The sequence below is a fragment of the Centruroides sculpturatus genome, unplaced genomic scaffold (assembly GCF_000671375.1).
Source record: "Centruroides sculpturatus isolate CEXI.00-Female unplaced genomic scaffold, Cexi_2.0 scaffold146, whole genome shotgun sequence".
Lineage (NCBI taxonomy): Eukaryota > Metazoa > Arthropoda > Arachnida > Scorpiones > Buthidae > Centruroides > Centruroides sculpturatus.
The window spans coordinates 285,354-302,165 of NW_019384292.1; the positions used below are offsets into that span (position 1 = coordinate 285,354).

At 29.3% G+C, this 16,812-nt stretch overlaps 1 protein-coding gene and 1 long non-coding RNA gene across 3 annotated transcripts in view; both read right to left on the minus strand.

Moving 5' to 3' along the window:
- The window catches only part of LOC111630220 (cGMP-dependent 3',5'-cyclic phosphodiesterase-like), a 39,988-nt gene extending 26,280 nt beyond the window's left edge, over positions 1–13,708 (minus strand). The window contains exons 1-7 of one of the 2 annotated variants that reach the window (XM_023374634.1): positions 13,646–13,708; positions 13,466–13,540; positions 13,359–13,400; positions 4,292–4,360; positions 4,084–4,217; positions 2,688–2,799; positions 217–256 (exon numbers count right to left, since the gene is read on the minus strand). In XM_023374634.1, coding sequence (XP_023230402.1) covers positions 217–256; positions 2,688–2,759 — 112 coding nt within the window. In that variant the 5' untranslated portion in view covers positions 2,760–2,799; positions 4,084–4,217; positions 4,292–4,360; ... (1 more) ...; positions 13,466–13,540; positions 13,646–13,708. Of the gene's footprint in view, positions 1–216; positions 257–2,687; positions 2,800–4,083; positions 4,218–4,291; positions 4,361–8,987; positions 9,030–9,094; positions 9,120–13,358; positions 13,401–13,465; positions 13,541–13,645 lie in introns of those variants that run through there. The other variant, XM_023375302.1, reaches the window with a different exon arrangement.
- Positions 13,709–16,105: 2,397 nt separating this feature from the next.
- On the minus strand, positions 16,106–16,446 carry LOC111631675. Its single transcript, XR_002757786.1, has 3 exons — positions 16,383–16,446; positions 16,203–16,277; positions 16,106–16,137 (listed from the first exon to the last, which is right to left on the minus strand). It is a non-coding gene; the product is annotated as an uncharacterized LOC111631675 (long non-coding RNA).
- Between the last annotated feature and the right edge of the window lie 366 nt (positions 16,447–16,812).

The window sequence follows — 16,812 nt, forward strand, 5'->3', positions numbered from 1 at the left end:
TAACTAATAAGCCATAATTGTTTAAATTTCATCAGATGAATCAAATAAATCAACTCATTTTAAACATTAAGATAATATAAAATTATACATTAAACTAAAATAGCATGTGATCTTCTAAAAATAATAATTAAATAATCATTGAATGACTGCTTAAGTAAATTATTTTGTTATAAATAATTTATTATGATAAAGATTAGAATTTAAAAGGAATCTTACCAAGATGAGAGAAAATATTCCGGGCTACAAGCAAGAGTGACTAAAAACGTATACATACAGAAAATTAAAAAATATTCTTATATAGAAAAATGTAATTTATAATCTAATTTAACCTCTATTATAAATAAAATAAGAATTAAAATAATGGATATATTTTTTAATACAAGTATATATCACTTAAGAATAGAAGTCCCATAAGATTATAATGAAAATAAAAAATTTGTAGCTGCCATATCTTTTCTGTTTAGATGTGTTCAGATAAAGGGTGTGTGAAAAGTTAATATTCACTGAAAAATTTATAATAACATTTAAAGTTATACATACAGCATTAGATACGAGACCTGTAAGTTGTATGCAATACTGTACAATCAACTGGTATTAAATAGACAATTTATAGGTCTCATATGTAATACCATATATATAACTTTAATGTCGCTACAAATTTCTCACTTTACAGACACCCTTTACAAAAATCTTATCATTGTGTTACATATAACTAAGTACTGTACATTCTATGATCTTTACATATTAAGTATTGAATTTCTTATTACAAGTTAATAAAATATGGACAATGAAAAAATGTGAATAAATTCATATTCCTTCTGCTCAAAATTTATTAAATTAAAACTTTTTAAACAATTTATGAGTACAGAAATGTATGAAGTTTTAACGATTTTTGAATTTTGTCTTTACAATTTGGCAATAAATAAATAAATAAATTTCCATATCTTTCCACTAATTTGTGAGCATATCACACTCAAAGCTTTTGAATGCTCCTTTGACATACCATATTTACTTGCATATAAGACAAGGTTTTTATTCATTTTTCACTGCTTCAAAAACCTAGGTCGTCCTATACACACAAGCGAAGGATTCTTTACGTTTTTGCCCAATTTTTGTAAACCATGTATTCACATCTTTTACTGGATGCTCACCCTATTGTGTTTAAAAACAAAAGTATTTTATCTGGGTCGTTCGAATCATTCTTGTGTATTGCCAGGAGTAAAGATGAATAGCAATAGGAAAAGCAAAGCTTTTGAATTGAATTCCAAAATCACACGTGAGCCCGATATAAGTTTAAATTTATTCCCAGGTGAAAACAGATAATTATTCAGAAATCAGAATTTGGAGAAACTTAAGTGTAATCCATGGAGAGTAAATTTGACTGTTAAGAATAGGCAAAAAAGGCTCTGGATTGTCCAGCTTTACATGGACAAATTATGTTATCGATTTTACAAGATTTTTCCTTAAAGTTTAAAATGCCAGTAATTTTTGCAGGACAATGTGTGCATTTATGTGCATTTGATATAAAATTAGAATTGTATTAATTTACAGTAATTTTCTTCATTTTGATCTTTAAAGTCACACTTCGTCTTATGTGCAAGTAAATACAGTACAGTAATACCCCGAACTTACGCGATAGATGGGACCGAGCGATAACCACGTAAGTCGAATTCGCGTAAGTCGGGGTATAATTTCTCAATGTATGTAAAATCCAAGTCGGATGTATGTAAGCTAATAAATGTTCTCGTTAATCTTATCTCGTCTTTTGATTCGTTCATTGTTACAAGAAATCACCACATAGAGTCTCTCGAGTCTCCGTAGATATAAATAATACAGAAATAAATAACACAAAATAAATTGTAGCTATCTGTGGATTCCGCGTGACACATCCAAACATGTAAGCTGAACAATAGTGTGGGGGGAGTGAGTAATCGAGAGTTGCGTGGCGCTCAAACAAATGACGAATCAACGAGATTTGAAAATCGCGTAACTCTGGGTTCGTGTAAGTCGGGGTAGCGTAAGTCAAGGTATTACTGTACTTTTGAATATATAAATCTAAAGATGGAACAGTTTAGTCTCAAAAAACTTTAATCTTAAATAAACCTGGACTCCTTCATGTGATTTAGTATCAGTTTTATTTTGTTCTTCCAATAAAATCATATGATATGCATAATTTTAGCAATTATTTCTATATTATCAATTATTATATCATTCTTGATATTATATGCTTCTAAATTTATGATTTTATTTCTATAATTTTTGCTACTCATAAAAATATAATGTCTGATTATTTGTCACGTTATGTAATTAAGCATTTTTCAGAAATTTAGGTTACTTTATCAAGGCTGTAGCCTAACCTAAACAACAATAATAAATTCCTCATTTCCGATAAATTTCACAGGCTTTGTCTATAATAGATTTTCATAATTTTTAACATTACAGTCATATGAAAAATTTAAAACTTTTGTATGATTAAATATGATAATTTTCAATGTAATTATTCCTTTAATCTTCAAATTTAAAAGGTCTATAAGTAAATAAAAGTAAGAGGTATGTTCTAAGATAAAATAATATAGAAAGCATCCAGAGTAAGTTTAAAAGTGACACAATTATTTTTGAAATAATTTATTTATTGTAACTAAAGCTAAAAAGTGGCAATGCATTAATATTTTGATTAATACTCTTACTTGACATTGTTTCCTTTGGCGTTTTTCCTCTTCATATATTAAAGATTTTAATAATATTGGTGACGTATACATACAACATTCAGATATTATTTTTTCATCTTCATCTGTGAATCTTTTAGAAATAGTTATTTTATTTATCACACAACTAAATATCTATAACACATTCTATAACTATACAGGGTTTTTCAAAAGAATGCTGCCAATTTAAATTATTGTAATTATGTGAACTATTATCCAAGAACATTGTAATGGATTGGAAAAATGTCCAAACTGCACATTTACCTTTTACAATTTCTCAATGTATGCACCTTACATCACAAGGCACACATTCAACCAATACTCAAATTCTTCCTACACTTGCTATATGTGATACTCCGAATTTTAATAAAAAATCAATTGTTGATTCATCATACTTGCTCAACAATTGTTGTCCTCAGCTACTGAAAAAATCTTCCCTTACACTTTCTCGATGGCAAAGACTACACATTCCCGTGATCTGCTGACCTCTTAGCTGGGCAATGTTGCACTGATATCGGATTTGACAGCCGAAAAAGTTAGTCACTCTTGGATTAAAGTCATCAAAATTTTTCCTGTGTCAGTGCCAATTTCTGTGCTCAATCAGTACTCTGCGGATTTTCCCGTTACTTTCCACTGTGCCTAGAAGAACTTTCTTGATCCAGACCGGTCCAACGATCCAAATCCTCACCTTCAAGATCCTAATCTCAAATCAAGAATCATCACCATCAATGCAGGTATTTCCTGACTCGTGAATAATTGTAAACTCTCTCTCTCTCTTGTGATTGCTAGCTAGATAGGTTAAGTTGATATATTGTATCATGTATTCCTCTTCATTGAAAATAAACGGGTATTTAATTGTTAACTTTCATATCTGAGTATTTTACTTCCATTACACTGTCTCTCAACCCAAATTTAGATTCCAGATCTGATCGCCCGCACATGTGGCTGCTTGCGTGACCGAATCAACCTGCCATCTTGGCTTCCGTGTCAATCGGGACACAGTGGTGTCAGTCCTGACAGGGCATCGAAGAGATGGCGACCCTCCGGTCACATACAGCACAAACCACAGCAGACAGTTCAACAGCTCCTGCAGATTACACATGTTTGTATAATGACATGTGATTCAAACTTTGCAAACTGCAGAATACAAAAACACCTCTATTGGGGGTGTCAGTTTTGTTTACAACTCTTTCTGGAGGTGGTAGATGACAAGATGTAACTCAAAAGGTTACTCTATCAATTGGTTCAATTGGTGTATGTCCCAAACTTCTCAGATAATAATTAACTTAATCAGAGTAATTTGAAATGGTAGTATTTGTTTTGGAAGACCCTGTATATTAATATTACATAAAATTGTATTGGACAGGAAAATACTTACTCTTCTGAACCTATTTTATTTATTAAACAAACTAGTAGAATATATTTTTTCTCATTATTTGGATGAGCAATTGGAATGCATAATAATGACTTAATTTTTATTTTTAGCAATTTTTGTAGCTTCTGAAGAATTTCCTATAACAATTATTAAAAAGAAAAGTTAATAAATTTCAAAGGAAAAACTATAAATATAAAAACAATTTACTTACTTCCTTAATATCCTGACACCTAAGAGATTTACTTTTAGGAAATGTCGTAAAGAAATTGTTTTTCTGTAACTAAAATAACAACATATTTCAATAAAAATTTATTATTAGCATTTTACATATCTAATTACGAAAATTGATTAACATAATGTAGTTCATATCAAAGGTGTGAAATATTTTACATGGATGATCTGCCCTGGCAGATCATCCATGTACGAATACAAGTCCCTGATGTCGACCGTGGCCGTACAGATGCCAAAAATGTGTTGGCGGTTGTTGTTGGAACAGAAGACTCCGACTTTTATAAATTAGCAAACAAAATTACCCTCAAGCAGCTTTATACCCACAATCAGTTCATAATTTGTAAAGAAAAGTTACTTTCCATAGATGATATTTCTTCTCAAGAAATATCGCTGAGAGAAGCAGCTGCAGATAATTCTAAAAGTGGAGGTCAAGGCTATACACGCTGTCATTGCAAAAAGAAGTGTTCCACAAATAAATGCAGTTGTAAAAGCAAGGGACTCTTGTGCAATTCAAAGTGCCATAACAGTTTAAGTTGTTGCAATAAATAAGATTGTATAACATTAATCGCATAATTTATGGGTAAGTTTATTATTGTATTATTTTCTTTAATGATTTAGAATGTACTGTTTGTTTTAGGTTCAAAAGTTTATTTACATGTGCTGTTACTTAAGCTTTCTCCTACTTTGACATATTAAAAAGTTGCATTTTTGTCTTAATGTAATAAAAATATTTTTATTCAACATTCACCGTCAGTGCGTGCTGAACGTCGACATTTGCCGGTGTAAGTGAGAAATAATGATATTTAACAAATATTTTGTACATACGCGAAATGACTGTGTGAATGCTGACATTCACCAGAGAATGTTGACATTCGCCAGATATCTGTCATTCACAGTAACATATATAATATATGCTTTTGCCTTTCATCATGTGAACTTAGGCTACTGTTACATGTTTTACACTTGGACAGTTGTAAACAGGTGTAGTACTGACTGGAAATGAGAAAAATACCAGTCAGAATTTTTCAGCTTACCCCTGTAATCCCAAACGATTTATTCCTGGCTATGTTTCTGTGTGCTGTTTATTAGCTTAAGTACATTATACAACAGTACTACTACTCAAACCTTTAAAATGCAGTATAATTTTAATTTTGAAACATTTTAGGTCATCTTATATGACGTTCTTCAGGTCAGAAAGAAACAAATTTCAATTTAAAAAAGGAGAACAAAAGCAGAAATGTCCTCTGGAGAAGGTGATTTTGAATATTAACATTTTAAAACTTTAATATTCAAAATTAAAATTATACTGCATTTTAAAAGTTTGAGTAATAGGACAAGTACAGTTTTCAGAAAAGTTAAATACATTATATTCTAGAATTAAAAATATATTTGCATTTTAAATTTATACTGTAACACAATAATTTATTATTATTAACCCAGCATTTACATTAGTTGGATTAAAATTTAGTACCTGTACGATAAGATAAACCCTAAAAAACAACCACCATATAAATTTATGATGATTTATATATCTTATAAATTAAGGAACATAATAAATCTGCTACATTAATAACTTAGATGTTGCCAAAATGCATTATAAATATATAATCAAACTGTTCAGATGTGTTGACGCATCGACTACATTCTTATTAAAAGTACACGAAGAAAATATTGCTTAACAATCCTCACGAGTCCAAAGTTTCAATCAACTCCTGAAGATTGTTAAGTGATATTTTTCTTTGTATAGTTTTATAAATATATAATAATCATAATAATTAAATTTATATAAAAAATAAGTTTAAAACAATAAATATCGTTCATATAAACATCAATTTTACATTAAAATATTGTGAAAATAAAAGAATTGTTATGAAAAAATAAAGCGATACAAATATTCGGACAAAACGTTTATATTTAATTAATACAATACTTGTTTAGAGAGTGAGAACTTAGATTTCTGTTTTTATCTTTCCTGCTATTGTCTGCTCCCACAATGTACAGCATAGTATGTTAGTTCTTATCATGATTAATTAATAAAAACCTTTTATTAAATCAACATGAATGTTTGTATATCTTTGCCTAAGAAGCTAAGATAAATGAAATAATTCATTTAGTATAAAACAACAATACTGTATATTAAAGTAACCTTAACAAACTGACTTAATAGAGAATGATTCTGCATGAACTGCAGGGTTTCTGTCATGAATGATATAAAATTGGTCTCTCTGATTTAAAATTTTAAAACTAATTTTAGATATTTTAGCACATTTTCTCTACTAACATTTTAATCATATGTTTGGTTAAATCTGTATCACCAAAAAGTATTATTCTGTTATGTGATTCATGTTTCTTCCTTGTAAATTTTAAAAAAATTATACATTTTATATCCATTTAACAGTTAAAAAGAGTACATTATAAAAGAAATAGACTTTTTGAATCATTTGTTTACAACAATATTGTTAAAAAATTAGAGAGGTTGCAGCCGACGTTTCCAATGCGAAAACGTGTATGTCAGACGTTCAGCACTGCCTTCCTTTGAGCCTAGAAGTTTAACAATGGTGTTTGGAACATCAGTAGAATCATGCTTGACATTCCAAACGCCATTGTCAAACTTCTAGGCTCACAGGAAGGCTGCACTGAATGTCCGACGTACACGTTTTCATGTTCAAAATGTCGGCTGCAACCTCTCTATTATGTAATTAAAATGAAGATATAAAGCTAAATTCTACTTTCTCAAGAAATTGTGATGTCGTGCTGCACACAGCACGACTCGTATTAGGCATGTCGAGCATAGAGCCCAAGAGCTGGATTGCTCGATAATTAAGCTCAGAAACCATGACCCCCCTCAGTCTTGTTTGCCTGTATATATAATACCATGCAATGTGTTTATGTCTTATATCTATTTCCTTCCTCTAACACCGATCGGTAAGACTAGCGGGAATCTTACAGAAATATAAATTACTATAAATGATTGTTTAATTATAGATGTAATTTTAGCAAACTGAAATATATCTAAAGAATTACTCAAAAGTTATTCATACCATCCAGAAAATTGTTAGTTATTAAAGTTTTAATTATTTTGAGTGAAGAACATCATAAAAGCAGCATAAAATCATCTGTTCTTTTACGACCTTCCCGAAGATACATTTTCTCACTTTTTATTAACTGAAGAAACTGATTAACTATTGACATAAGTTTCATATATGTTCAATAACCTTATATAAATCAGTATACACCTTAATAAATGTAAGCGAACTAAGAATATATTCTTAGATATACATTTATTTAAAGTTGTTAACAAACAGAAACACTCTAAGCTTTTAGAAATTATTTACAAAATTTCAGCAAAAAATTTTTGATACTTATTCATTTAGATGTTAAATCTATTTTGTAAATAAATTCTCCTAAAAATTAATTGTGAAAAACTTGCAAATATAATACCTTCTAAAAAAAATATTTAACTTAACTCTGCACTGTAAACAAAATACTTTCAATATTTTGTTACAGTGTTAGAAAAAAATCCAAAATAAACGTTTAAAAGACAATATTCTACTCAATAAAATTTAAATTGTTTAATTTAAATAGTTAAAATATAATTTGAATGCTTTTTTCTTTAATTCTATATTCTCTGTGGGCACTAAGAGTGCCTTTTTTTTTTATTCTTTGTGTGTTCAACCAGGCCTGTAATGAAGATGACCAAATGGTGAGTAGGACCAACAACTATTCTTCTATTTTTATAAAGATGTAATATAATTATAAAACAATTCGAAATAAATTTTCATATAATTTATTTAGTTGGAGCCCATGTAAACTTTTCCATTGGACTCAACAATGTCTCTTGATGCAACTGGTAGTGAGAGATAGGGCCCAACAAATCCAGGCCAAGTGGATAAAACCACTAAATACTGGTAGTTGGCCTGAGGTTTGCATCTCGCAAATGGACTGGCTATGTAGACTTTTCCAAGTTTTCTTCACATCAGTAACATCAAAATGGGGACCAGTTTCCCATAAAAGACCTCCCGAGAGGCATCACTCTCGGCAGATCACCCATGCTATATACAAATTAAAACCAAACTGACAAATCTGAGATGGACCACCCATGAAAAAACCTTGGAATTTTTCAACCATCTGAATTCAATATCGGGTCCGCAGAGCGGTAAACCAATACCTTAATTGCCTCGGCCATCTGGACATCTAAAGTTCAAACAGGTAAAACACTGAATGTACACTAATTATATTTATGGATGGACAGATTGCCGAGCAGTTAAGGTGACAGCCTACCACCTACTGCTCTGGAAGATCCTGGATCAAATCCAGACGAGTCAAAAAATAATTTTTGGGAGTGGTCTGTCTGGATATGTAGGGTGCCATCCCTCATCACCCGAATATCCCATTGTGGGCCTGGTGAACCCACAAGAACAAGACCTTGTGGATTCACCAGGTCTAAAAAAGACAGTCTTAGTGTCTACATGGGAGAGTTAAAAAAACAATCATATATATGTTGAAAGGCTAGAAACTCTAGACCAGTACATTTAAAAAAGTTTTAAATAATACATATATAATAGTAAAATTAAATTTAAATTTAATTAGCATATTAAAAAAAAAATTTTGTTTTACATAAATTTAATTAAATATGACAAAGTGAAAAACTTATTTAAAAATTTTTTGACACTTACAGGAAATTTTATTTCCTCTTCTAAAATTACATCATTTGCAACCTATAAAATATTTAATATTTTCATTATCGAGCATCCGGTATAATGACTGATTTAAATAAATTTACCTGACACGTTGCATCGTACTGATCATCGGAGACCAAAATAATTTAAAAGTGATTAAATAATAATTAAAACTCTGGTCTTTACACTGAAACTGAAAGTAAAAATGAAATCAAAATTAATTAATTAATTAAATTTTTCTTGTAATATAAAACCATTTAAGTAATATTTATCATTAAAAAGTATTATAATTAAATCTCAATTATTACATAATAAAAATCACAAAACAACAAACTTTGTATAGAAGTAAACAGCTTTGTTAATCTAACAACAGGGATGTTTTATTGTGATATAATTAAATACATTCTCAGTATGGTGCATGTGAGTGTAGTAGCTGTTCAACACAGGAGGTAAAATGCTATTTATATATACACGGTGTATATTTTACTTTCCTGGTTTTTACACATTTTACCATTAAACAAAGGATTCTAAACTTGTTTTTAAGTAAAAATCTGAAGAAATTAAGTGTTTACAAGACTAGTTGATTGCTTTTTTTACCGTAGAAAGTTATTTAAGATGATGCAAGATAAGGAAGAAAGTTTGAAACTCACCACACAACTTTAACAATTCAGCAGGATCTGATATCATCTTGGCATGTCTCGTACAAGTAATTCTGCAGACGAGAGAGAGATATATTGTGTTTAGACAGTCGCTTAATCTATATTTTATGAGTAAAGAGTAAAAAATAAAAGTAAATATCGCCGATGATGGCGTTAAAGCGTAAACACGCAACACCTGTATTATCACCTGCGACCACGCCGGATGTTGACGTTCCCTTTAACCAACGTGTGTACTCGTTCACTACACGTGTTTCCGCTTAAGTTATTTTACCGCGAACAATCGACATTTTCTTAAACATCATTTAACAAAAGATAAAATTTATTAAGAATTTACACTAATTAAACGCGTAAAAATAATTTATAAAGCAAATTACGCGTTAACGAAACTATTTTAATTTTTTTATAATTATTTTTTAAGCATTACAGTAGGNAAATTTATACTGTAAAACAATAATTTATTATTATTAACCCAGCATTTACATTAGTTGGATTAAAATTTAGTACCTGTACGATAAGATAAACCCTAAAAAACAACCACCATATAAATTTATGATGATTTATATATCTTATAAATTAAGAAACATAATAAATCTGCTACATTAATAACTTAGATGTTGCCAAAATGCATTATAAATATATAATCAAACTGTTCAGATGTGTTGATGCATCGACTACATTCTTATTAAAAGTACACGAAGAAAATATTGCTTAACAATCCTCACGAGTCCAAAGTTTCAATCAACTCCTGAAGATTGTTAAGTGATATTTTTCTTTGTATAGTTTTATAAATATATAATAATCATAATAATTAAATTTATATAAAAAATAAGTTTAAAACAATAAATATCGTTCATATAAACATCAATTTTACATTAAAATATTGTGAAAATAAAAGAATTGTTATGAAAAAATAAAGCGATACAAATATTCGGACAAAACGTTTATATTTAATTAATACAATACTTGTTTAGAGAGTGAGAACTTAGATTTCTGTTTTTATCTTTCCTGCTATTGTCTGCTCCCACAATGTACAGCATAGTATGTTAGTTCTTATCATGATTAATTAATAAAAACCTTTTATTAAATCAACATGAATGTTTGTATATCTTTGCCTAAGAAGCTAAGATAAATGAAATAATTCATTTAGTATAAAACAACAATACTGTATATTAAAGTAACCTTAACAAACTGACTTAATAGAGAATGATTCTGCATGAACTGCAGGGTTTCTGTCATGAATGATATAAAATTGGTCTCTCTGATTTAAAATTTTAAAACTAATTTTAGATATTTTAGCACATTTTCTCTACTAACATTTTAATCATATGTTTGGTTAAATCTGTATCACCAAAAAGTATTATTCTGTTATGTGATTCATGTTTCTTCCTTGTAAATTTTAAAAAAATTATACATTTTATATCCATTTAACAGTTAAAAAGAGTACATTATAAAAGAAATAGACTTTTTGAATCATTTGTTTACAACAATATTGTTAAAAAATTAGAGAGGTTGCAGCCGACGTTTCCAATGCGAAAACGTGTATGTCAGACGTTCAGCACTGCCTTCCTTTGAGCCTAGAAGTTTAACAATGGTGTTTGGAACATCAGTAGAATCATGCTTGACATTCCAAACGCCATTGTCAAACTTCTAGGCTCACAGGAAGGCTGCACTGAATGTCCGACGTACACGTTTTCATGTTCAAAATGTCGGCTGCAACCTCTCTATTATGTAATTAAAATGAAGATATAAAGCTAAATTCTACTTTCTCAAGAAATTGTGATGTCGTGCTGCACACAGCACGACTCGTATTAGGCATGTCGAGCATAGAGCCCAAGAGCTGGATTGCTCGATAATTAAGCTCAGAAACCATGACCCCCCTCAGTCTTGTTTGCCTGTATATATAATACCATGCAATGTGTTTATGTCTTATATCTATTTCCTTCCTCTAACACCGATCGGTAAGACTAGCGGGAATCTTACAGAAATATAAATTACTATAAATGATTGTTTAATTATAGATGTAATTTTAGCAAACTGAAATATATCTAAAGAATTACTCAAAAGTTATTCATACCATCCAGAAAATTGTTAGTTATTAAAGTTTTAATTATTTTGAGTGAAGAACATCATAAAAGCAGCATAAAATCATCTGTTCTTTTACGACCTTCCCGAAGATACATTTTCTCACTTTTTATTAACTGAAGAAACTGATTAACTATTGACATAAGTTTCATATATGTTCAATAACCTTATATAAATCAGTATACACCTTAATAAATGTAAGCGAACTAAGAATATATTCTTAGATATACATTTATTTAAAGTTGTTAACAAACAGAAACACTCTAAGCTTTTAGAAATTATTTACAAAATTTCAGCAAAAAATTTTTGATACTTATTCATTTAGATGTTAAATCTATTTTGTAAATAAATTCTCCTAAAAATTAATTGTGAAAAACTTGCAAATATAATACCTTCTAAAAAAAATATTTAACTTAACTCTGCACTGTAAACAAAATACTTTCAATATTTTGTTACAGTGTTAGAAAAAAATCCAAAATAAACGTTTAAAAGACAATATTCTACTCAATAAAATTTAAATTGTTTAATTTAAATAGTTAAAATATAATTTGAATGCTTTTTTTTTTAATTCTATATTCTCTGTGGGCACTAAGAGTGCCTTTTTTTTTTATTCTTTGTGTGTTCAACCAGGCCTGTAATGAAGATGACCAAATGGTGAGTAGGACCAACAACTATTCTTCTATTTTTATAAAGATGTAATATAATTATAAAACAATTCGAAATAAATTTTCATATAATTTATTTAGTTGGAGCCCATGTAAACTTTTCCATTGGACTCAACAATGTCTCTTGATGCAACTGGTAGTGAGAGATAGGGCCCAACAAATCCAGGCCAAGTGGATAAAACCACTAAATACTGGTAGTTGGCCTGAGGTTTGCATCTCGCAAATGGACTGGCTATGTAGACTTTTCCAAGTTTTCTTCACATCAGTAACATCAAAATGGGGACCAGTTTCCCATAAAAGACCTCCCGAGAGGCATCACTCTCGGCAGATCACCCATGCTATATACAAATTAAAACCAAACTGACAAATCTGAGATGGACCACCCATGAAAAAACCTTGGAATTTTTCAACCATCTGAATTCAATATCGGGTCCGCAGAGCGGTAAACCAATACCTTAATTGCCTCGGCCATCTGGACATCTAAAGTTCAAACAGGTAAAACACTGAATGTACACTAATTATATTTATGGATGGACAGATTGCCGAGCAGTTAAGGTGACAGCCTACCACCTACTGCTCTGGAAGATCCTGGATCAAATCCAGACGAGTCAAAAAATAATTTTTGGGAGTGGTCTGTCTGGATATGTAGGGTGCCATCCCTCATCACCCGAATATCCCATTGTGGGCCTGGTGAACCCACAAGAACAAGACCTTGTGGATTCACCAGGTCTAAAAAAGACAGTCTTAGTGTCTACATGGGAGAGTTAAAAAAACAATCATATATATGTTGAAAGGCTAGAAACTCTAGACCAGTACATTTAAAAAAGTTTTAAATAATACATATATAATAGTAAAATTAAATTTAAATTTAATTAGCATATTAAAAAAAAAATTTTGTTTTACATAAATTTAATTAAATATGACAAAGTGAAAAACTTATTTAAAAATTTTTTGACACTTACAGGAAATTTTATTTCCTCTTCTAAAATTACATCATTTGCAACCTATAAAATATTTAATATTTTCATTATCGAGCATCCGGTATAATGACTGATTTAAATAAATTTACCTGACACGTTGCATCGTACTGATCATCGGAGACCACTAACAGCAATGCTTTTTCGGCCTTCGTATGTTTCTGTAACTGAATTTGACACGAATAAACAAAGTATTTTTAATAATGAATATTTATATTAATATTCATAAAGATATTAAGCATTCTCATTAATATTTATGTCATAAATCTTACATATTTTGATATTTTGCATTGAATAACAGCTGCAGAATCATCCTGGAAACTGCCTACCAAACAATTACAAAACAAATATTTTATTTTAAAATTACATTTTTACCATAAAAACTAAAAATATAATAAGAATAAAATATATTAAAATATTATAAATTACTTTGGAATATATTTTGCATATTATTATTAATCAAATTTATTTTTTCTTTCTTTCTTTGTAGAATATAAATTGAATTTCTGTCGGCAATAAAATTATATTAATGTTAATAAATCTTTTAAAAATCCAAAGATGAAATATATTTTAAAATAATACAAATTGAAGATTAAATACAAATAAACTTTGCTGTCTTTTAACATCCTTTCTGACCTCAGGAACACGATAAACAATGGCAAAGTTGATCTTTCCTTTGAGGCTCTTCCCTGCCTATTTTTTCTTTGAGGGTCACAAACAAAAGGTCAATTCTGCCAGTGTTAATTGTGTTTCTGCGGTTAGAGAGAATGTTATAAGACAGCAAAGTTTATTTGCATTTAGTCTTCAATTTATATCATCAATAATGTATAATAAAAAAAATTCAGAATAGTCTCAAAGAAATTCAGTGTAATGTTATGATAATTACTACACTAAAGGACAAACTGTATATCAACTTTAGCTTAACAAATTTAAATTCACAGTTGCCGAATATGTAATTGTATTTAAAATGAAGGGGGAAAAAAATGAATTAAATTTATAAAATTTGATGAAAATATAGGAAACTTTATAAATTTTTATAATATAAATTAGTGAATTGATCACTTTTATAATATAAAATCATAAACCAATTTTATAAATCAGATTATGGCTTATCGAAAAACAATAAATTTTCAACATCTCATTAAACTGCATTATGTAGATTCTAACTATTCCAATTATTGAGTTCCTATATTAAATTAAACAATGTTAGGGATGTTATAATAGCACCATAATGTAGTAAATTTGATATATCAACATTAAGAGAATAAACAATATATATATATATAGAAAGAACTATACATATTTGTCAGATTAGTTTCGCAGATTTTATCTCCTACGAAATAATATCTGGATTCTGTCAGGAGGAAACAAAAATTGTAGGAAGGAAACAAAATAAATAATTACTAATTACATTAAAGAGATGTTAAATCTATTTTGTAAATAAATTCTCCTAAAAATTAATTGTGAAAAACTTGCAAATATAATACCTTCTAAAAAAAATATTTAACTTAACTCTGCACTGTAAACAAAATACTTTCAATATTTTGTTACAGTGTTAGAAAAAAATCCAAAATAAACGTTTAAAAGACAATATTCTACTCAATAAAATTTAAATTGTTTAATTTAAATAGTTAAAATATAATTTGAATGCTTTTTTTTTTAATTCTATATTCTCTGTGGGCACTAAGAGTGCCTTTTTTTTTTATTCTTTGTGTGTTCAACCAGGCCTGTAATGAAGATGACCAAATGGTGAGTAGGACCAACAACTATTCTTCTATTTTTATAAAGATGTAATATAATTATAAAACAATTCGAAATAAATTTTCATATAATTTATTTAGTTGGAGCCCATGTAAACTTTTCCATTGGACTCAACAATGTCTCTTGATGCAACTGGTAGTGAGAGATAGGGCCCAACAAATCCAGGCCAAGTGGATAAAACCACTAAATACTGGTAGTTGGCCTGAGGTTTGCATCTCGCAAATGGACTGGCTATGTAGACTTTTCCAAGTTTTCTTCACATCAGTAACATCAAAATGGGGACCAGTTTCCCATAAAAGACCTCCCGAGAGGCATCACTCTCGGCAGATCACCCATGCTATATACAAATTAAAACCAAACTGACAAATCTGAGATGGACCACCCATGAAAAAACCTTGGAATTTTTCAACCATCTGAATTCAATATCGGGTCCGCAGAGCGGTAAACCAATACCTTAATTGCCTCGGCCATCTGGACATCTAAAGTTCAAACAGGTAAAACACTGAATGTACACTAATTATATTTATGGATGGACAGATTGCCGAGCAGTTAAGGTGACAGCCTACCACCTACTGCTCTGGAAGATCCTGGATCAAATCCAGACGAGTCAAAAAATAATTTTTGGGAGTGGTCTGTCTGGATATGTAGGGTGCCATCCCTCATCACCCGAATATCCCATTGTGGGCCTGGTGAACCCACAAGAACAAGACCTTGTGGATTCACCAGGTCTAAAAAAGACAGTCTTAGTGTCTACATGGGAGAGTTAAAAAAACAATCATATATATGTTGAAAGGCTAGAAACTCTAGACCAGTACATTTAAAAAAGTTTTAAATAATACATATATAATAGTAAAATTAAATTTAAATTTAATTAGCATATTAAAAAAAAAATTTTGTTTTACATAAATTTAATTAAATATGACAAAGTGAAAAACTTATTTAAAAATTTTTTGACACTTACAGGAAATTTTATTTCCTCTTCTAAAATTACATCATTTGCAACCTATAAAATATTTAATATTTTCATTATCGAGCATCCGGTATAATGACTGATTTAAATAAATTTACCTGACACGTTGCATCGTACTGATCATCGGAGACCACTAACAGCAATGCTTTTTCGGCCTTCGTATGTTTCTGTAACTGAATTTGACACGAATAAACAAAGTATTTTTAATAATGAATATTTATATTAATATTCATAAAGATATTAAGCATTCTCATTAATATTTATGTCATAAATCTTACATATTTTGATATTTTGCATTGAATAACAGCTGCAGAATCATCCTGGAAACTGCCTACCAAACAATTACAAAACAAATATTTTATTTTAAAATTACATTTTTACCATAAAAACTAAAAATATAATAAGAATAAAATATATTAAAATATTATAAATTACTTTGGAATATATTTTGCATATTATTATTAATCAAATTNTTTACATTAATAATCTAATGACATTTTTTTAGACATATTTTACTCACAGAATCGAACGTGTTTATATTTTGGAAATTTTATAAATATTTTTATTGATTTTTATGTTAAAAAAACGATATTTTTTCTCGAATAATTCAATTTTTGAATCGACTTTAACAAGGTAGACTTTTGAGAATTTTACTTGGACCAAAAGAAAAATGGAGGAAATTCGGTCTAAAAAGTGAATTTTCTAAAA